This window comes from Lissotriton vulgaris, chromosome 3_2 (assembly GCF_964263255.1).
Source record: "Lissotriton vulgaris chromosome 3_2, aLisVul1.2, whole genome shotgun sequence".
In the NCBI taxonomy this organism is placed as follows: domain Eukaryota; kingdom Metazoa; phylum Chordata; class Amphibia; order Caudata; family Salamandridae; genus Lissotriton; species Lissotriton vulgaris.
The window spans coordinates 227,502,446-227,525,304 of NC_141690.1; the positions used below are offsets into that span (position 1 = coordinate 227,502,446).

General features: G+C 48.8%; 1 protein-coding gene across 1 annotated transcript in view; it reads left to right on the top strand.

The window, feature by feature from the left end:
- The window catches only part of KDM3A (lysine demethylase 3A), a 335,469-nt gene that overhangs the window by 302,987 nt on the left and 9,623 nt on the right, over window positions 1-22,859 (top strand). Inside the window, exons 22-23 of the mRNA XM_086964259.1 lie at window positions 4,328-4,447; window positions 21,200-21,339. Of these exons, the coding sequence (XP_086820385.1) occupies window positions 4,328-4,447; window positions 21,200-21,339 (260 nt within the window). The remainder of the gene's footprint in view (window positions 1-4,327; window positions 4,448-21,199; window positions 21,340-22,859) is intronic.

A 22,859-nucleotide genomic window follows, 5' to 3' on the forward strand; every position in this document is an offset into this window, starting at 1 on the left:
CCAGGCTTGGATCCGACTGAACTTTCTTCACTGGTCACCGGCCAGCATCTTTTCTTCCGGCTCCTGGTCCGTCTACGAGGATTCCCGACGTCTTTTCAGACCTATGCAGCTGCAGCCCCTGGGCTAGGTAACTTCGGCATTTCGGTGCCCCAGCATAGCCTCACTATCCAAGGGTCAGAATCTACTTTCGTTTTCTCCCTACCAGGTCGGGTTCGCCCGAGAACACTAACTTTCTAATTCCTAGCTACCATAGACTTTTGTCCCGCATCTCGCGTGAGAGTGCACACACTGCACCCGAGTCCCCTAGGCCTCCTAGACATAATCTAACGATTCCCTAGTCAAGTCCTAGCGATTCCAAAAGCTATTAGTACTGTACTTACCTGCTAGGAATTTCGCATTCCACTTTCAGAGTATATGGTTTTCCGTGCCCCTCGGGCATTTGTATATACTGTGCTAACTTAAGTATTTTTGTAAGAGTTTTGGTTTGTGCTTAGTACCCTGTCCTCATAAAGAGTACAGGGCTGTTGTGATCTTTAAATAAATAACTGTTTATTTTCATAACACTTGTGTGGTGTCCTTTCACTTGGTATTCAAGGGGTATATGTGTGGTAAACAGCTGGCTTAACGCGCCCTCTCGAGTCTTTAGCCTTAGACTGCTCGTATCCACGCTACTAGGATAGCTGGTCTATAAGGTTGACTTACAACCAATCATCAATAAGGGTTGCTGGACTGATACATAGTGTTCACTAGAATAGTGAGCACTGCATATCAGGCCACCTTCTCACACCCCCCCCCCCCCCCCCCCCCCCCCCCCCTCAACATACCCCCAAGGCACCGTCCTATGTCCGCAGAGCACGTGCACTTATTGCAGCAAGAAGTAATCTCCATGCTGCAAAAAGGGGCAATTGAGCTCGTGCCTGTGGAAGAAAGAGGTACAGGAGCGTACTCTCTGTACTTCTTAATCCCAAAAAAGGACGGGTCCCTCAGACCCATACTGGACCTCAGACCCCTAAACCAGTACATCCTGTCAGAACACTTTCACATGCTAACACTGCAGCAGGTCCTACCGTTGCTCAGTCAGGGAGATTTCCTCGCAACATTAGATCTGAAGGATGCATACTTTCATATTCCGCTGCACCCGTCACACAGAAAATACCTCAGATTCACCATTCAGAATCAGCATTACCAATTCAAAGTCCTCCCTTTCGGAGTGACGACGGCACCCATGGTGTTTCCAGAGTGCCTGGCGACAGTTGCTGCACACCTACAGAGACAGAATATTCACTTCTACCCTTATCTGGACAACTGGCTTATCCAAGCAAAGTCGGCCAAGCATTGTGCCGCCCACATGTCCCACACCATTCACCTTCTTCACGATCTGGGATTCTCACAGAATTACCCAAAGTCCAACCTTCAGCCCGCCCACGTATGACAGTATCTGGGCGCGACAATAGACACTCTGGCAGCCACAGCACAGCCAAATTCAGTGAGGATCAACGGCATTCAGTTGCTGATACAAAAATTCAGACCGCAACACTCGCTTCCGGCACGAGTGTTCATGCAGTTGATAGGCATGATGGCCTCCTGCATCTTCATAGTCCCGCACGCGAGACTACATATGCGTCCGCTTCAGGAGTGCTTAGCACGTCAGTGGAATCAGGCTCACGGACAGTTGAAAGACCTAGTGTTGGTAACCGGTTGTGCATACAACTCTCTGCATTGGTGGAATCCACAAAACCTTTGCAGGGGGACGACCGTGTCAGTAGCCTGTGCCACAGATCATTCTGACAACAGACTCATCTCGCCAGGGATGGGGAGCTCATGTACTCCACTACACAGTGCAGGGACTATGGACAACGCAGCAAAAGAAGATGCACATCAACCTTCTAGAACTGATGGCTATCTTCATGGCAATGAAAGCATTCAAAGTACATCTGTGCAACAAGGTCGTGTTGATCCGGACGGACAACATGACGGCCATGTACTACATTCAGAAGCAGGGAGGTACACACTCTCCACAGTTCTCATCTGGCTCAGAGCATGTGGAAGTGGGACATTCAGAGGAACATCTTCCTCATGGCGGAACACCTCTCAGGCAAAGACAATCAGATGGTGGACCTACTCAGCAGGTACAGCCACCAAATGCACGAGTGGGAGATACATCCATCAGTACTCCACCCGTACTTCCAGCAGTGGGGTCATCCAGAGATAGTTCTGTTCGCCACAAAGGAAAACGCCAAATGCCAAAGCTTTGCCGCCAGGTTCCCACACCCACACCCACAGTCGCAGGGCAATGCGATATGGATGAACTGGTCAGGCATATTTGCGTACGCTTTTCCCCCAGCACCTCTAATACCGCCGGTGGCACGCAAGCTGAAGCAACACTCGATGACACTCATCCTGGTTGCTCCGACGTGGACACGCCAACCATGGTACACCACGTTTCTAGAACTATCCGTGGTACTGCATCAAAGGCTGCACCTCACATCCAGGCTTTTGACGCAGAGCCCTGGAGACATTCAGCATCCAGATCCGCAACAGCTCAACCTGGCGATCTGGCTCCTGAGGTCTTAGAATTTGGCTACCTCAACTTGCCTCCAGACTGTATGGATATCCTAAGGGAGGCAAGAAAGCCCCCCACCACAGCATGTTATGCGGCGAAATGGAAGCGGTTCGTCATTTATTGTGCTGACCACAACATCAACCCGCTAGATGCATCTACTCACAACATCATTTGTTATCTGTTACATCTATACAAATGCAATCTGGCCTATGCTTCCATTCGTATACATTTGTCCGCAATAGCAGCTTATCTACAAAACGGGCAGCATCTCTCACTTTTCAGAGTGCCTGCCATCAAAGCTTTTCTGGAAGGACTCAAACTAGTCATTCCTCCCCGGACCCCACCGGCTCCTGAATGGAACCTAAATGTGGTCCTCACCAGACTGATGGGTCCACCTTTTGAGCCTCTACATTCATGCGAGATTAAGTTCTTAACATGGAAAGTGGCTTTCCTGATAGCGATTACATCGCTGAGACGCGTTAGTGATCTCCAGGCACTAACTATCCAAGAGCCATTCATACAAATTCACTCCAACAGGGTGGTGCTTCGCACTAACCCTAGGTTTCTTCCTAAGGTGGTTTCACAGTTCCATATCAATCGGACTGTAGAACTGCCTGTGTTCTTCCAAAATCCTGAGTCAGTGGCGGAGAGAATGCTCCACACACTAGACGTCAAGAGAGCCTTAATGTACTACATTGATAGGACCAAAGATTTTCGGAAAACAAAACAACTATTTGTTGCCTTTTCGCCACAACACAAAGGCAACCCCATTTCCAAAGCAGGTATAGCCAGGTGGATCGTTAAGTGCATTCAAATTTGCTATCAAAAAGCCAAGCGCGCTTTAACGGTCCCCCCGCTGGCCCACTCCAACCCGAAAGTTGGGGGCCTCCATGGCTTTCCTTGGAAATATCCCTTTAGAAGACATATGTAGAGCAGCCACATGGTCTACCACACACACATTTACGAAACACTACTGTGTAGATGTGCACTCCAAACAGCAGGCAGCTGTAGGGCAGGCTGTTCTAAACACTTTTTCAAACTGCTGCAGCTCGCACAGGCGGCCGCCGCTTATGAAGGGACTGCTATGTATTCTATGCACAGATATAAATTCAGCAGCCCACATGCCTCGAACCGAATATGCTACTTACCAGTATGCATCTGTTCTTGGCATGTAGGGCTGCTGACATTCATATCGGCCACCCTCCTCCCCGGCGCCTGTAGCGGTTGCAGCACTCGGAATCACTCTTAGCATGGTCATCACTCACGGTGTTACACTCCATCTTTGCCACAATGGCTAAAAACAATCTGGGGATGGAGTCGATGCCCATGCGCACTGTAGTCCAGGGGAGGAGCCACCTATCTCGTGATACTTCGAAGACTCTTCCAGGACAACAATGTGCGATCATCCGGACCCAACACTAGGCGGCGATCTATGCACAGATATGAATGTCAGCAGCCCTACATGCCAAGAACAGTGCATACTGGTAAGTAGCATATTCGGTTAGTTTTGCACAACAAGTAATAATTTAAGGAAGCACTTGAGATTTGAAGTATTTGCCGGTCATGCATTCAGAAGCCTCCCAAAATATTCACAAAATGAATTATTTTAAATGATTTAGTTTACTGTCTCGGTCCTCCATAGAGTAGTTTTTAAGGGTACATGCTTATTTGGTAAGTGGACTTTAATATAAAACCTGTACTCCGTTTTCTTTGCACCAGCAAAAAAATAGAAATCTGTAATAAACAATCCAATTCCTCTAACAGGTTTAATAACTGAAGAGGACAGGAAATATGGAACAACAAATCTACATTTGGATGTGTCTGATGCAGCAAATGTGATGGTGTATGTTGGCATTCCTGATGGTGAACCTGACCAAGAGCAAGGTTAGTCTGCTTAAAAAAAATAAAGTTGACTGCTGTTTAAAATTCCGCACCCAAACTATCACACGCCATTAAATAGCTTACGAAATAGAACCCAAGGTCTGCTTTTGTGGCTATGTTGGTGCATCTTGGGTAGAAGTGTCTGTCGAAATGCTACCATATTTCCAAAGTAGTGTGCAGGTATTACGCAGTGTCAAACTGTTCTGCAAAATATGAACCATGCATACTATCTGTTTCAAGAAAATATTTTTGACTTTCTGTGCTTTTGTAGTTCCATGTGTTGCAAGTAGTCTTTAACACCTTCGCTGCGGCGGCTATTCCGCCGCAGCGCTAAGGGGGTGGGGTGGCCGCGTGGCGGTTCTGTGCTTGTGACGGAACCGCTCCGTCACGGCTCGCGGGTGAGCTGTGCTTGTGACGGAACGGTTCCGTCACGAACCCTCCCGCCCATTAATTCGTCAGCGCAGGCGCGGAATTCACGCCACGCAGGCACGGCGAGCGGGCCGTGACGGAACCGTTCCGTCACAAGCACAGCTCACTCGAGGCTTGTGACGGAACGGTTCCGTCACAAGCATGCAAGGGGTTAAAGCAAGGTTAATAATGCACATGATGCATGTTGCCATCTTGATTTACCAGACTTTATCAGCTAGGATGCTAGGATCAGTATTAAGTGGCAAAAGGAAATTTACTGTTCGTATTTAAATTCATAATTGACTGGACTGCTCAAAGGAGGTTCTTTATTATAATTCCACATTCTTCTTTGACCGTCTTCCATGTCATGATTATTGTATAGTCGTTGGCACGTCGTAGGACTCTAGACTTGAACGCGAGATTCATAGAGGTATTAAGAGTTGAACAGTGTGTACTCTAAATGTTTTCCCCCCACCATCCCTGGTCAGCATGCTTCACTACTTGACATCCAGTTTGTCCCTGATAATTGCCCAACTAGTTAAAGAAAATACAGACCACTGACACTTGTGTAAAATCTGGCTTCTCTGGACAAAAACCATCCTTGCTTCGCCTCTTCACATTACATACAAGGGGTTGGGATATTTCAACCAAGATTACTCCACACTTTTAGGGGGGGGGGTTTATGTTTCCCTAAATGTGTGGTCTCTGCTGTAGAGATCCCTTTTCTTCATGCCCTAGCATCCAAGTCCTCTTGTGGTGCTCCACAGAAGACATCTGGAGAGTTGTTTTGTGTGCTAAGAGCAATCCTTGCTACATTTTCCACCCAAACAAGCCTTTTTACTCTAACCGGTATTGCAACAAAGTTCCAGTCCCTACTTGGAATAGCTGTGCCACACCTGCTCTGATGGTAATCTGTAAATAGGACTTTTTTGTTTCTTTTATCTTTTATTTATTTATTTTAATTTTTTTGATACTTTTGTGGGGTTTTTTCAGTGGACTTCACAATCTTCAAGTTGACTTGGAGAGCTGCACATTTAATGAGTCACTGAATTCAGAATACTTTCTCATCCTGTTGTAGACCGGCCATACAATATACAATACAAAATCTACAAATGTAAACTTTTTATTACATGCCTAAATAAGTTACAAATTAAAATTATTTCTAGGGTAACTAAAAGCAATCTCCACTGTCAATAAGCCTGCACATGTTCAACCATTCATAAAGTGCTAGTACTTGGTTATCATCCGGCTCAAAAATGCTGCTACTTCTAATCTAAAAACTTTTGTTACATTATAAAAAAACATCCACATCAAGTTTAAATCACTAATAAAGTGCTTGAGGGGACCCCCCTATCTGTTCATAGGCAACTATATTGCAGACAATAAGTTATACAGTTAAAAAACGTGTGTGTGTGTGTGTGTGTGTGTGTGTGTAAAAAGTCTGTCTGTCTGTCTGTCGAAAAAGTCTGTTTAATAGCCGATCTGTCTTTTTTTGTTTAAGGACCAACCTTGACCTATAACCAATCTGGCGATATCACTCTCTTGAACACTCCCAATAGAGGCTGAGACTCTGATTTTCTACCATATGTTGTGTCAGTGTAGTTTTCCTGAGCTGTGCTCAATTTCTTCAGCTATTACTTCTTTATGGATCATACAGGATTATGTCATGTTTCATTTCTTTCACCTTGGTACTAATATGACAGAGTAGCAGAAAACATGGTATAGGACTACAAAATGTCTAATCTCACGTTCAAAGAGCTGAGGCTATTCTACAAAAACTTAAATTTACTCCAGTATTGGAACTTTCATAGGTTCCCATAGCTTGTATCATTCCCCGTCGTCGGAATGGGAGCCTCAGCAAATAAAAAATAACATCGCAGTAGGTACAAAAGAGAATGAAAGGCCTAGGCCTCATCTCCTTTTGTAGCATATTCACCTTTTTGCAAAAGAGACCAAAAACATACAACAACCAATCAGATTAGCCTCACCCCATAGAACCTACCTGAGAGTCTCAGATTTTCGACCGCACGTTGTGCTAAGGTACTCTCCACTGAGCTCTGCTCAGATTTCTCTACATCTTTTTGTATTTCAACATTATTCTCTTCAGGATGTCGGGTAAGGAAAATAAAGCTTTCTTTAAAGCCTGTGCCACTTGTTCTTAAAACAAAAAAGGCTTTATATTGATGACCAGCATAAATACTGCATGTATTGCTTGTACCCTGATCACAAGGCCACTGATTGTATGATCTGTAGGACCTTCTCTACAAAGACTCTGAGAGACAGGGACGGATGTCTCTTGACCTAGCTACAGAAGGTGAAGTCATGTAAAGATGTTTCTAGTGACAGTGAAGATTCTTCCTCAGCTACATCTTCAAGGAGGTCTAAAAAGAGGGGTAGGTCTTCCCCCTTCAACATCAACTGAACCTCCTGCTTAGGCCTTACAAAAAGACCTCTGATAGGTCTGACAGGCCGAGTCCCAAAGAATCTCCTCACCGAGATGTAAAGGAGAGGGACGGACTTGCTCCTGAGGGACTTTCTTCTCAGAAGGTGAGCCATGGACCTTCTGTTGCCTCTCTGCCATCTGAAAAGGCAAAACTATTCAAAAGACCAGCATCTGTACCTCAGGAGGGCAAATCTGAGAGGGAAATCCGTCCGTCGACGACATCAGGTACGTCGACGACTGCATCTAAAAGTCACCAGGCTTCGATTCCAGCTCAGTCGACGGGCCCTTCGCCAAGAGCTTCGCTGACGACGACTTCGTCGACGCTACAGGTTCCGGGTACAGGGTTGTTGACTACCTCGACGATGGTGACGCCGACGATGGCTTAGACGATGGGCGACAATGGTACTGACTTCAAACTAGACGACGATACCATCGACGATCAGCCCATCGTCGTCGAAGATCCTTTCTCCGTCGACGATTCCTTCAATCTCAAAAAGTTCAAATTTCTATAAAGACGCCAGATCACACCGGAGATGACGTCTCCGCGTAGAATGACACCATTACCTCCAGCATTACTTTTGGATGAGGAATATTCTGAGGATGAATAGGTTCCTTATGGGGTTGCGTACAGTCCATACCAACTTCAGGTAAAATACCAGGACTCAGATTCTGAAGATTATTACTTGGATCAACAATTCCCTCCACGTGATCGACCTCAAGAGCTGTCACAGCAGGGTATGGTGGCCATGCCGACTTCGCTTATAAGTGACTTTCAAATGATGTTGTTGGATTATAAGAGGAGGTTTCTATCTCAGACCTCTGATCAACTTTCATTGCAGCCACCACCTTCGACCTCTACTTCGGCTACAGTGGCTCAACTTCCGGAGCCACGACCAATAGAAAGCCAACAAGACATTGTCACTGTGCAGGATGATGATGATTCATCAGATGATGACCGGAATGTGGAAGATGTCCCGAATCCGGATATGGAAATGGGACAATTATATCATCCCAGATCCAGCTTCTCCATCAGCGGATCCTATTGATTCCCCTCCAGCAGACATCGGGGGTTTCCATTATCTTAGGCAGAGAGCTTCCAAGAGATTTAACCTTCAAATTGCAATGGTACAGTTGGAATGCTTTCTTTATGATTTTAAAGAGCCTTACAGAAAATCCATCCAATCTATCCTGATAGTAGAACATGTTTGGAGTGAGAGGTTAAAAGTGATGCAGTCTCTAGCTACCATCATCCCTGTTCTTCTGTGGCTGGAGAAAAAATGCAAAGCTCCTGATGATAGCCCTGCTTGCCTGGTTGGTCAACCGAAGCCGGACTCTGTTATTTCCCAGACGGTCCAAAGAAAATCGAAGAATCCATCTGCTCCCCTTACCGCACCACCGGATAAGGAGGGTTGGCGCCTAGACAGAGGAAAACCTCTTGCTCACTTTATGTCCAGCCTCCGTGTTAGAGCTGCCAATGCACTGGCAATTTTGGGACGATATGATCACCAAATGTGGTGCGATGTGGCTCCATCTGTAGATCAACTGCCAGGCGGCGCCAAGGCTGACAGAAAGATCCTGGAGGGAGAGCGGTCTTTTTCTGATATCATCGATCGCGCAATGGACATTTCCTCAATTGGTTTTTGCGCCTTGGCAGGTTCAGCTGTTCTAAGACTGCAAGGCTGGCTTCGGGCTACCTGGTTTCGCCCTGAAGTTCAGAATAAGATCTTAGACTTGCCATTTGATGGACACATGCTTTTTGGAAAGCATGTGGATGACGCTCTACAAGACATCAAAAAAGACAAAGCAAGGTCCTTGGGGACATTGCAATTACGCAAGGTGCCTTTCCGGGGGAAAGAGGAAAAGGCTTTTCTTCTTACAGAGGAGGATACCAGCAGCGCTACTCCTCCTATTCACAATGCTGATACATTGAGTCGTCTGAAGTCGGTCTGTCATGATTGGGAACTGGATCAGGACACTCAACAGTGTTTTCTCATGTTGGGGCACTCCGTTCATAGACCTGTTTGCTACGCCACAATATAGGAAGTGCCGGTTTTATGCAAGCCGGGGTCACCATCGATGGTCGTTGGGGAATGCTCTTTCGATGGCCTGGTCAGGCGCATTTGTGTACGCCTTTCCGCTGATTCCACGATTACTCAGAAAACTCGAGACTGAACCCTGCACAATGATTCTAATAGCACTGGCGTAGCCCCACCAGTTCTAGTTCATAGAGCTTCTCCTGCTCTCTCAAGATCAGCCGATTCACTTGCGTTCCATTCCTTCTCTATTGACTATGTCCCAGGGCCAAGTGGTACATCCGGATCAGAGCTCACTACAGTTGACAGCGTGGCTCCTGAGCACCAAGAGTTCGAGAGTTTAAATATCTCTCGAGTGTAAAGAGGTTTTAGCTCAAGCCCATGCACCAAGTACGAACAAGTCCTATCGCTCAAAATGGAAACGTTTGTGGTGCTGTCGAACCTTCATCCGTTTTCTTCGGCTCCTCAAGTATTGCCCTACATTCTATCTCTGGCCAAGTCAGGTCTAGCACATTCCTCCATTAATGTACACCTGGCGGCCATCTCCAGATTCAGGCGGACATCCTCTGGTCCTTCCCTTTGGTCTGCAAGGATTGTGAAACAATTCCTGATAGGTCTCTTTAGGGTTTTCCCTCCGGTTCATCCTCCACCTCCAATGTGGCAACTCAACTTGGTTCTAGCTCATCTCATGAGGCCTCCGTTTGAGCCTATTCATAGAGCGGATCTTACATTTCTGTCATGGAAGGTGGCCCTCATCTAGCCTTAACATCAGCCAGGAGAGTTGGAGAACTTAAAGCTCTCACGATTAGGAACCCTTTTTACAGTTCAAAAACAACACTCTAATCCTAAGAACAAATCCGAAATGTATTCCAAAGGTCCCTTCGGATTTTCACTTGAATGAACTGGTCGTTGTAAAATCTTTCTTCCCTCGACCTAAGACTCCAGCAGAAAGGTCTCTACATTCCTTAGATGTCCAGAGATGTCTAAAGTTTTATCTAGAACGCACATGGTATTTCAGAAAATCTAAACAACTCTGTCGCTTTTAGTGCTCCTCGAAAAGGTTTCCCCCTTTCAAAACAAGGAATTTCACGTTGGATTTCCAGCGCAATTCACTACTGTCACCAAGCGGCGGGTAAGCCGCTAGAGGGAGGTGTTCGAGCTCACTCCTCAAGATCAGTTTCATCTTCTAATGCTCTTTTCGCTGTAGTTGCTATCTAAGACATTTGTAGGGCAGCTACATGGAGCAGTGCCAATACTTTCACAAAGCACTACTGTTTGGACTCTTCCAGTGAGGATACAGTGGGACAAGCTGTACTGAGGAATCTTTTCCAATAAGCGTTTATATTTCCCTTCTATCCCTCCTTCCTATTGTTGCACATTTTGTATCTGGTAAAGTTTACTGACTGATGTTTCGATGTCTTAACTTTGAATCCATTTGTTCGACGCATATGAGCTGCAGATCGTACACTTTTGCAATAGATCGCCACCTGGTGTTGGGCTCGGATGATTGCAGGTTGTTGTCTTCTTGGAAGAAGTCTTTGTAGTCACGAGATAGGTGACTCCTCCCTTGGCCAATACTGCGCATGGTCATCAACTCCATCCTCTGATTGTTTTTTTCCGCCACTGGGTTCGGATGAAAGTTTTTCGCTCTGGCTAGAAAAAACTTTTTCAGCAACTTCGAAGCATGAAACTTTATATAAACATTTTCGACATCGAATAGACTTTTCGACATCACCAGCTACATTCCGGTGCGTCGACGCGGGCCGTTGGGTCTATCGGCGCCGTACGGCCTACGCCTCATGGACAGACCTCCATTCAAGAGATGCCCGGTATGTCGAGCAAAATTCTCTCATAGCGACCATCACGTGGTTTGCAACCTCTGTCTATCGCCGGAACAAGACGAGTCGACCTGCACAGCCTCTGACAAAGAATCTAAAGTTATTGATGCGTCGGGGAAACGGATTGCTGCGCAGGCAACAAACATATGGCGCATAGCAAACACACAAGCCTTACACTCCCGCTATGACAGGGCTCACTACGACCAATTAGAAAAACTAATGGAGCACCTCCCAAATCAATACAAGGATCAGGCAGCAGAGCTCTTAAAGGAAGGCAAATTAATATCCAATGCCTCAATTAAATGTGCACAAGATGTAGCTGACACAGCATCCAGAGCAGTCAATACTAGTGTTATACTCTGACGTTATGCGTAGTTGCGCATTTCAGGTTTTAAACCAGAGGTACAGACTACCATCTTGAACCATCCCTTCAATAAGAACCAGTTGTTCGGGTCGGAAGTAGACCACACACTAGAAAAGATGAAGAAAGACACGGACACAGCTAAGTCTCTGGGTGCATTACAATCCACACAGACTAGAAGTTCCATTCGCCGCTCCTTTTATAGAGGAGGCTCCAAGCAGACCGGCACAGATACAACATCTTTAAAGACGCACACACAGACCTCCTCTAACAAGGGCTACTTTAGAGGAGGATACAGAGGCAACAATAACAAGGGAAAAGGTAGAGGTAATAACAACAACCGCTCCTCTTCCACTCCCAAACACTGACTTCCCTCTGCCTCCCCTACAGCATTCCACTCCTGGGGTGGGGGTGGGGGGGGTAGGGGGAGGCAGATTATCACAGGTTCGAGGCATGTGGGCTGCTGAATTCATATCTGTGCATAGATCGCCGCCTAGTGTTGGGTCCGGATGATTGCACATTGTTGTCCTGGAAGAGTCTTCGAAGTATCACGAGATAGGTGGCTCCTCCTCTGGACTACAGTGCGCATGGGCATCGACTCCATCCCCAGATTGTTTTTTTCCGCCATTGGGTTCGGATGTGTTTCGGTTCCCTCTGTCGGAATCGATAATTGTTTAACTTTCTTTACTTGAGACCAAAAGGTCTTTAGGACTCACGTCGGTATAGTCTATCGTTCGGGTTTGTTTGTTCATCGGCTCCGAACCATTGCTGCCCTTCCGCGTGCTTTCGGCGCGGACGGGCCTACACGACGCTCCAGACTACTTCATCATGGAACGAAGTCCATTTAAGAGGTGCCCAGTGTGTGCCTCGAAGTACCCGCACATCGACGTGCACCCAGTGTGCAATAAGTGCTTGTCACCGGACCACGACGAGGCCAAGTGTATGGCCTGCTCCAAGTTCCGGTCGAAGAAGACTCTCAAGCTACGCCGGGCCGCAAGACTGCAGGCCCAGAGTTCGGCACCCCCTCCAGCGAACATCTTCGAGGAGGATGTTGACGACGACACAGTCCAGAATGTCTCGGACTCTAACCCGGCGTCGGAGGTCGAGGAAAACTACGACGCGGAAGACGAGGAGTTCGAGGAAGTCGTCTAGGAGGTAGGGGACGACGACGGGGCCATTGCCACCGTGGAGGATAGCTCGGAGGAGGAGCTTCCTCAGACTGACTCCGGGGCCATCCGCCATTATGAGGCCCAGGTCGAGGGATCGCCTTCGGGCCTTACCCAAGACCTCAATACCCGTCCCACGGCTCCGCCTTCCGGCCCGGCCACGGACATTGGTGCAGCGCCGCTCCCGGTGCAGAAACCGAAAGTGAAACCATCGGTGTCGACGCCAACCGTATCGAAACCGAAAGTGCAAGTCGCACTGGTTGGGTCGAAGACTTCGGAGGCCTCGGCGCCGAAGAAATCCAAGATGGCCGTCGAGCTCAAGAGCCACGCAAAAATGGCCGACCCGAAGGCTACGGTGTAGAAGGCGAAGACGCCCGACGCGGCTGCGTCTGCGCCGAAGTTGGTTGACGCTCTGAAGAGTCGCGTCGACACCAAGAAGGTCGATGACAATAAGAAGGCCCCAAAGAAGCGGCAGGACGACCCCAAGTCTCTGGCTGCACCGCTTCCACTTGACAAGGCAAAGGGGGGAGCTGCGTCGGCTCCGAAGACTGCGGCCTTCGTTGCCGACCCGAACCCGGCGTCTGAAGACTCTCTCGAGCCGGTCCGTCCCTCCGCCTCGTTCACAAAGAAGGTCTCGGAGTCCCTTCAGCGTATTCGGGAGGGGGCCGAGGCGGTCGAGCCACAAACCACTGTGCCGCCCAAGCCTCTACAGAAACCGGCGAAGGCGCAGACGCAGATTCTCTTCACGTTGCCGCCGAAGACGGCGCCGAAGGCTTTCACTGCAAAACCTGGGACCGGAGTGCCCTTGAAGTTGACTTCGACGCCAAAGGCATCGTTGGTGGTTCCAAGCCCGCGCCACCGACCACTGGCGGAGGAGGAGCGTCGAGAGGTGATCATCGACGCCAACACAGGCAAGCTCTCTCTCCTTAAACGGAAGATCACCCCAGAGCCGGCTTTGGAGCACTTCCACATCCCACTTAAAAAGAAGTTGGACTCTGCGGGTACATCTGCCCCTATGGAGCCTGCATCTCCACAAAGTCAGGAATTCTCACCCACTCATTCTAATGTTGGGGAGGGTGATGGAGACGATGAGGATGAGTATGCTTATCCAGTTTACTCAGACCCAGAGGATGTGACGGAGCCATGGTCTGCCGGGGGCGACCCTGGGGACCCGCATTCGGGACAGGAGCCGCAGCTTTTTGCTGCAAAGACTTCCCCAACAGAAGACTCTGCGGCCTTCAACGCCCTAATTGAAAGAGCTGCAGCCAATCATGACGCCGACCTCCATGCAGACCCAGTGGACGTCGATTTTCTTTTTGACACCTTTTCAGTGGCTGAAAAGACTGTTAAGACATTGCCAATGCTCAAAGGAGTGTTAAAACATGCGCCAGAGGTTTTCAAGGAGCCCACCCGGGCAAGAGTCATTAATCCTCGTATTGACAAGAAGTACAAGGCAGCGCCCACTGATCCAACATATATCAAAGGACAGTTGCCACTGGACTCTTTGGTTGTCTCCAACGCACGCAAACGAGCCAACTCACAGACTACGGGTGATGCTCCTCCCCCAGACAAGGAATCAAAAGTGTTTGAGGCTTCGGCGAAACGTATTGCTGCGCAGGCAGCCAATATGTGGCGCATATCCAACACGCAGGCGCTACTTGCACGCTACGACAGGGCACACTATGACACTCTAGAGACCCTTCTACAGCACTTACCAGATCAGTATAAGGAGGCAGCTGAAATGTTGATTCAGGAGGGCAAGCTTATTACCAATGCTTCAATTAAGTGTGCTCTAGATGTGGCTGATACCGCCTCTCGAGCAATAAACACTAGCGTTCTACTGCGCCGACATGCATGGCTCAGAATATCAGGCTTTAAACCAGACATTCAAACTACAATCCTAAACCAAACTGTCAATCCAGACCACCTGTTTGGCCCAGAAGTGGATGCCACCCTCGAAAAAATGAAAAAAGACACAGACACTGCTAAATCTATGGGTGCCCTGCAGTCCCAGCAGTTTCGGAGTGGTTCCTTTCGCCGCTCCAATAACAGAGGCACCTCAAGGGGTCAAGCGTCACAATCCACGCAATTCTATAAAAGTAACGCCCAATCCTCATATACCAACAAGGGTCGGGGTGGATACCGTGGCAACAACGTTGTGAGAAGGTGGCCTGATATGCAGTGCTCACTATTCTAGTGAACACTATGTATCAGTCCAGCAACCCTTATTGATGATTGGTTGTAAGTCAACCTTATAGACCAGCTATCCTAGTAGCGTGGATACGAGCAGTCTAAGGCTAAAGACTCGAGAGGGCGTGTTAAGCCAGCTGTTATACCACATATACCCTTTGAACACCAAGTGAAAGGACACCACACAAGTGTTATGAAAATAAACAGTTATTTATTAAAGATCACAACAGCCCTGTACTCTTTGAGGACAGGGTACTAAGCACAAACCAAAACTCTTACAAAAATACTTAAGTTAGCACAGTATATACAAATGCCCGAGGGGCACGGAAAACCATATACTAGAAAAGTGGAATGCGAAATTACTAGCAGGTAAGTACAGTACTAATAGGCTTTGGAATCGCTAGGACTTGACTATAGAATCGTTAGATTACTTCTAGGAGACCCAGGGGACTCGGGTGCAGTGTGTGCACTCTCACGCGAGATGCGGGACAAAGTCTATGGTAGCTAGAATTTGCAAAGTTAGTGTTCTCGGGCGAACCCGACCTGGTAGGGAGAAAACGGAAGTAGATTCTGACCCTTGGATAGTGAGGCTATGCTGGGGCACCGAAATGCCGAAGTTACCTAGCCCAGGGGCTGCAGCTGCATAGGACTCAAAAGACGTCGGGAATCTTCGTTGACGGACCAGGAGCCTGGAAGAAAGAAGTTGCTGGCAGGCGACCAGTGAAGAAAGTTCGGTGGATCCAAGCCTGGATCGATGGAAGATGACACCTGAAAGCAGAGGGGACCAAGTTCGAGACTACTAGCCAGTAGTCAGTGGGCACCAGGAGGGCACCGGATGGTAGCCACCTCGACAAGGCGTGTGGGTGACGCTGGGCTCGGAGATCTCACGGACCAGGAGGCGTTGTCGGCGACCAGGAAGGAGGATCGAGCTGTCCCACGAAGATAGAAGCTGTCGGCGTCGCTGGACCCAGGATTGGGCAACAAAGCCTTGGCAAATTCAAGCCCACGCGGTGGACCTAAAATGGCGTCTGGAGTGGACCAGGAGGGTCCGGGGTGCCTCTCTTCAAGAAGGAAGCAAGGGCCAGTCTGGAGCAACCAGACCAGCAGCAGTGATGTCGTCGGGCGTCGTTCAGAAGGCCACAAGCCAGCCGGCTAGTAGCCAAACAACGCGGTGCACAGCTAACAGCAGAAGGGCCCCACGCAGATCGTGGAGATGCAGGGAGGCTGATCTTGGGTGCTGGAGCTGTGCAGGGTCGGGGCTTCTCGGACCCCAAAGCACTCACCCGTGGAGGACACGGTGGGCTTGCAGTAAAGATGTCGTGCAGTCTTGGCGATCGTCGGTCCCTCGAGGTCTCGTCGCACTCACGGTTCTCAGCTTTGCTGTAGAGGTGAGTAGAGGTCAGAGGTGCCAGGGAAGCCGGGTCTCGTCGAGCTGGGTCGTCGGATTCGTGATGAAGGACTTGCAGCAGACCGCAGTGTTCTTTAGGATGGTGCCCGCTTGATGCAGGGTGACTACTCCTTAGCCACAAGGGAGAATCTTGAAGAAGAAATCGTGAAGTCCTTTCGAAGAAAGTCGTGTCTTGATTCCAAAGATGATCTAATTTGAACAGGGGGCCCGCTCCCATCTTTATACTAAAAAAGGGGGCTGACCCGGTGACTAGGTCCTGCCTATTGGTGGGACTAGGTGGGGGGTGGTTACACCCCTCTGCCATGCCGGACTTCCCCAGGCCAGGGGCTGGTGTGCCCCTGGAACTGGTTCAGACTGGCCTATGCGTAGTGAGCACCGGGGTGCCACTCAGCAGTCACCTTCCTGAAAAGCCCTGCCTACCCAGGATACACAAAACCATGTCTGGGACGGTGCTAGCACCGCCCCTGACAGGAAACCCTTTGTCCAGGCTCCCCTCGCTGGAAGGACTCCCAGCTGCAGGGGGTCAGACTCGTGTCTGTGGTGGCAGCATCCATTTTGTGGAGCTGAGGCTTCAGTTAACTTTAACCGGGGTTCACAGTTACATACATGTCGTGTCCCTCTAGAAGGGTGGAATGCTAACCCCGTCGCCAGAATTGGCGAGGGGTTAGTATTCCAATTCGTATGACATCTTACTCGACATGCTTTGATAAAGCAATACCAAGGTTAGCATTTAACCGCGAGGATTATAATGCACTTAAGAGTATATGGTTTGCGATATCATGGAACAGCTATTAGGACTTGGTTCCGCGAGCTGCAGACAGGCTCAGCTCATGCCAGAGCACCATCTCACACGATTCCAAGCACTCTGCCTTCAGGATTGTCAAGGCCTGCCATAGGAGTGACTGATAGGAATCTGTGTGTCCATTTTAGGGTTAGGTATAGGTATACTACACCTACAGCAAAGCGTGTTTACACGACTTTGCCCCAGCTGTCATGCAGCCAGTTGTGTCAAATTTAAGAGGCCAGCCAGGGGTGGCATAATACATGCTGCAGCCCCTGGCAGCCCTGGGTACACCCATGCCCTGAGTTACAGGGTCTGATAGGGTGGCCCAGTACCAATTGGAAATGCACCTAGGGTACATGGAATCCATTTTACAGAGAGAGCAGTAGGCCTGGGGTCCTGGTTGGCAGGATCCCAGGTCGACTATGTCCAAAACCAGCTAAAACACAGGCAAAAAGTTGGGGGCAACCATAGTCAGGAGTTACCTTCCTACAAACGTCAAAGGCAGAGGACGTGGGAATAACAGCTCCAGGTCCTCCACCGCCAGCAAACAGTGACGCCTTGTCACTGCCCCCCGACCACGCACACCGGTCGGGAGGAGACTCCAGCAGTTCCTGCCCGTGTGGAAGTCCATCACCACGGACAGGTGGGTCAGATCTCTTATCCAATACGGTTATTGTCTGGAGCTCACATCCACTCCACCCAACATACCTCCAAAAAGCTGACCTATGTCCGGCGAGCACTTGCACTTGTTGCAGCAGGAAGTCAACGCCATGCTGCAAAAAGGGGCAATAGAGCTCGTTCCACTGCAAGAAAGGGGTACAGGGGTTTACTCCCTGTACTTTCTAATTCCAAAGAAGGACGGATCCCTCAGGCCCATCCTAGACCTCAGGCCTCTCAACTGGTATATTCTGTCAGAACATTTCCATATGCTCACGCTGCAGCAGGTTCTCCCACTGCTTCGGCAAGGGGACTTCCTGGCGACTCTGGATCTCAAGGATGCATACTTTCACATTCCCCTGCATCCTTCACATAGAAAATACCTAAGGTTCACCATTCAGAACCAGCACTACCAGTTCAAGGTTCTGCCTTTTGGGGTCACCACAGCGCCCAGGGTCTTCACGAAGTGCCTAGCGACGGTGGCGGCGCATCTAAGACGTCAGAACATCCACGTCTACCCCTATCTGGACGACTGGCTCATTCAAGCAAAGTCGGACCAGCAGTGCGCCGACCACGTGTCCCACACCATTCACCTTCTGCACGATCTGGGGTTCTCACTGAATTACCCAAAATCCCATCTCCAGCCCACCCACATACGGCAGTATCTGGGTGCGACCATAAACACTCTGGCGGCCACTGCGCAGCCAAATTCAGTGAGAGTCGCCAGCATTCAGTCGCTGATCCAAAGATTCAGACCTCAGCACTCGCTTCCAGCAAGAGTGTTCATGCAGTTGATAGGCATGATGGCCTCCTGCATCTCCATTGTCCCGCACGTGAGACTACATATGCGTCCGCTTCAGGAGTGCTTAGCACGTCAGTGGACTCAGGCTCACGGGCAATTGAAAGACCTAGTGTTGGTGAGCGGTCAGGCACACAACTCTCTGCATTGGTGGAATCCACAAAACCTTTGCAAGGGCCGACCGTTCCAGGAGCCTGTGCCACAGATTATCCTGACGACGGACGCTTCTCTCCAGGGTTGGGGAGCGCATGTACTCCATTACACAGTGCAGGGACTATGGACACTACAGCAAAAGAAGATGCACATCTATGTGCTAGAACTGATGGCGATCTTCATGGCCTTAAAGGCGTTCAAAGTACATCTGTGCAACAAGGTCGTGTTGATCCGGACGGACAACATGACGGCCATGTACTACATTCAGAAACAGGGAGGGACACACTCTCCGCAGCTGTCTCATCTGGCTCAGAGCATGTGGAAGTGGGCCATTCAGAGGAACATCTTCCTCATGGCAGAACACCTCCCAGGCAAAGACAATCAGATGGCGGACCTGCTCAGCAGGCACAGCCACCAAATGCACGAGTGGGAGATACATCCATCAGTACTCCAGCCGTACTTTCTAAGATGGGGTCATCCAGAGATAGACCTGTTCGCCACAAGGGAGAACGCAAAATGCCAAAGCTTCGCCGCCAGGTTACCACACCCGCAATCGCAGGGCAATGCGATATGGATGAACTGGTCAGGCAAATTTGCGTACGCTTTTCCCCCAGCACCCCTGATACCGCTGGTGGCACGCAAGCTCAGGCAACACTCAATGACTCTCATCCTGGTTGCTCCGGCGTGGGCTCGCCAACCATGGTACACCACGTTTCTGGAACTGTCCGTGGTACCGCATCAAAGGCTTCATCTCACACCCAGCCTTCTGACGCAGAGCCATGGCGACATTCAGCACCCGGATCCGCGACAGCTCAACCTGGCGATCTGGCTCCTGAGGTCCTAGAGTTTGGCTACCTTAACCTTCCTCCCAATTGCATGGACATCATTCGGGAGGCAAGAAAGCCCACTACCAGAGCATGTTATGCGGCCAAATGGAAGCGGTTTGTCATTTATTGCGCAAACCACAACAATAATCCACTAGATGCTTCCATTCAGAACATCGTCTGTTACCTGTTCCATCTGTACCAGTGTAATTTGGCATATACTTCCATCCGCATTCACCTGTCTGCGATGGCCGCATACCTCCAGAATAGACAGCACCTTTCACTTTTCAAAGTGCCTGCTATCAAAGCTTTTCTGGAAGGACTCAAACGGGTCATTCGACCGCGGACCCCACCAGCTCCAGAATGGAACCTCAATGTGGTTCTTACAAGACTGATTGGTCCTCCCTTTGAGCCACTACATTCTTGCGAACTTCAGTTCTTGACTTGGAAAGTGGCTTTCTTAGTAGCAATTACATCGCTACGGAGGGTTAGTGAGCTGCAGGCCCTCACAATCCAAGAGCCTTTCTTCCAGGTTCATGCTAACAGGGTAGTGCTCCGCACTAACCCTAAATTTCTACCCAAGGTTGTGTCTCAGTTCCACATAAACCAAACAATTGAGTTGCCGGTGTTTTTTCAAAATCCTGAGTCACTGGCGGAGCGGATGCTCCACACCCTGGACGTTAAAAGGGCCCGAATGTATTACATTGATAGGACCAAGGATTTTAGAAAGACTAAGCAGCTTTTCGTTGCCTTTGCGTCACACCACAAAGGTAACGCTATTTCCAAGGCTGGTATTGCTAGGTGGATTGTGAAATGTATTCAGATCTGTTATGCAAAGGCTAAACACACTCTTACAATTCCACCGAGAGCCCATTCCACCAGAAAGTTGGGGGCCTCTATGGCCTTACTAAACATTACTGTGTAGACGTGCACTCTAAACAGCAGGCAGCTGTAGGGCAGGCTGTTCTCAAGACACTTTTCCAAACTGCTGCAGCTGGCACGGGCGGCCGCCGCTAATGGAGGGACTGCTATGTATTCTATGCACAGATATGAATTCAGCAGCCCACATGCCTCGAACTTCAAATGCTACTTACAAGTATGCATCTGTTCTTGGCATGTAGGGCTGCTGACATTCATATCGCCCGCCCTCCTCCCCGGCGCCTGTCGCAGCTGCAGTGTTTACATATCATTTCATGGCATGGTCATCATTCAAAAAGTTCACTCCATCCCGGCCACAATGGCTAAAAACAATCTGGGGATGGAGTTGATGCCCATGCGCACTGTAGTCCAGGGGAGGAGCCACCTATCTTGTGATACTTCGAAGACTCTTCCAGGACAACAATGTGCAATCATCCGGACCCAACACTAGGCGGCGATCTATGCACAGATATGAATGTCAGCAGCCCTACATGCCAAGAACAGATGCATACTGGTAAGTAGCATTTGCATTCCCCTCTCATTCCTGATGCTGTTTTAGATAGAAAAACCTGTTCTAGATGTCTGCGTCCAACAATGATAAGTGGAGTGTTTCTCCCGATTAATCAGTTGTCAATAACTGCAACAGTTTAGTGGGTGTAGAGCACTTGGGGGAGATATTGGATTTTTTTTGTAGCCGATTCCAGTACCTTTTTGACTAAGCACCACAGGATGTTTTTTATTAACCTGATATTGATTTTTTTTCACTTTAACAGAAGTTCTAAAAACCATTTACGATGGGGATGCAGATGAACTGACAGTAAAGCGTTTTGTGGAAAATAAAGAGAAGGCAGGAGCTCTGTGGCATATTTATGCTGCTAAGGATACAGAGAAGATCCGCCAGTTCCTTAAAAAGGTAAGAATTGCAGTCATGCTAACCAAATGAGAGATTGCATCAAATTATATATGGATGGATGGATGGATGGATGGATGGATGGATGGATGGATGGATATAGATCTATCTATATATAGATAGAGAGATGTATCCACTCCGTTTTTCCTTAGTGCCTCCACGCACAAACAGGAACACGGACTCTAATTTTGCTGATGCCAGGATTCAGTTTATTTTAAAACAAAGTGCTCGAACAGTGCACTGCCTTAAGACGCGTTTCGAACATGAGGCTGTGTCCTTGACCATATAAATATATATATATATATATATATATATATATATATATATATATATATATATATATATCTCCATCAAACACTGCCACAAAGTGAAGACGCCACACCACGAAGAGTTTTGCCTTTTAATGAAGGGCTGGAACATCGCAGGTTAACAGTCTCTCTTGCAATTAAATAATGATGGCCCAACGCGTTTCAAGCATACACTGCTCTTGGTCACGGGCTGCTCGGCAAAAGGAAAAAGGTAGGCAGTCGCATAGGAACAGCTGGTTAATACACCCATGACCCTGCCTCAGTGGGCGTGTGCACGCACAGCATGCTGGTGCTTGAAGTTCCTTATTTGTTGTTTCCACAGTGGGTGCCTCCGTTTTCCCTGAAATCATGCCTATTTTTACCCATGTGGGTTGAAGGGTAGCTGCGAAATCCCGCCATGTCACTTTCAAAGTCCTTTCACATGGCACTCTCCGTCCCGGTGAGTTCGTAAATGCAAACTCTAGGCATGATTTCAGGGAAAACGAAGGCGCCCACTGAGGCAGAGTGTATGCTTGAAATGAGTGTTTGATGGATTTTAAGCGGCCGGTCAGGTCGCGAAGACTCCCTGTTGCTATCAGACAGTCCCAGAGTTTGCATTTACGAACTCACAACAACGATTCCTCAAGGTAGAGCAAACTTGGAGTCGCAGTTAATTAATCGCATTCCACACGGAACAGTGTTGTTGTTAATTTTTTCTTCAATCCATTGGGGTATAAAACAAAGCAATAACCAATGCAGATTCAAGAAAGGTGGTCAACAAAAGAGATGGCCTACCATATCAACATGCTGGAGCTTCGAGCAGTCCATCTGGCTCTGAAGTCCTTCCTTCCTGCTCTCGAATCACACTAAGTACTGATCCAAGCGGACAAAACGACGACCATGTTCTACCTGAACAAGCAGGGCGGAACTCGGTCGCGTCCTCTCTCTCTTGAGGCACAAGCTATCTGGCACTGGCTGGTCGCCAGGAACCTCACAGTAGTAGCGGTGCATCTCCCAGGAGAGCTAAATATCAAGTCCGACGCACTCAGCAGGCACTTCAAAGATCAGCCAGACTGGGTGCTGCACAACGAGGTGGTGGCAGACCTCTTCCATCGCTGGGGTCGTTAAAAAACTCAAAATGCCACGCCTTCGCGTCCAGATTCCACCGTCCGGGGACAAGGGGGAATGCCCTTTTGATGGAATGGTCAGGGACATTCGGAAATTCTTTTTGTAGCT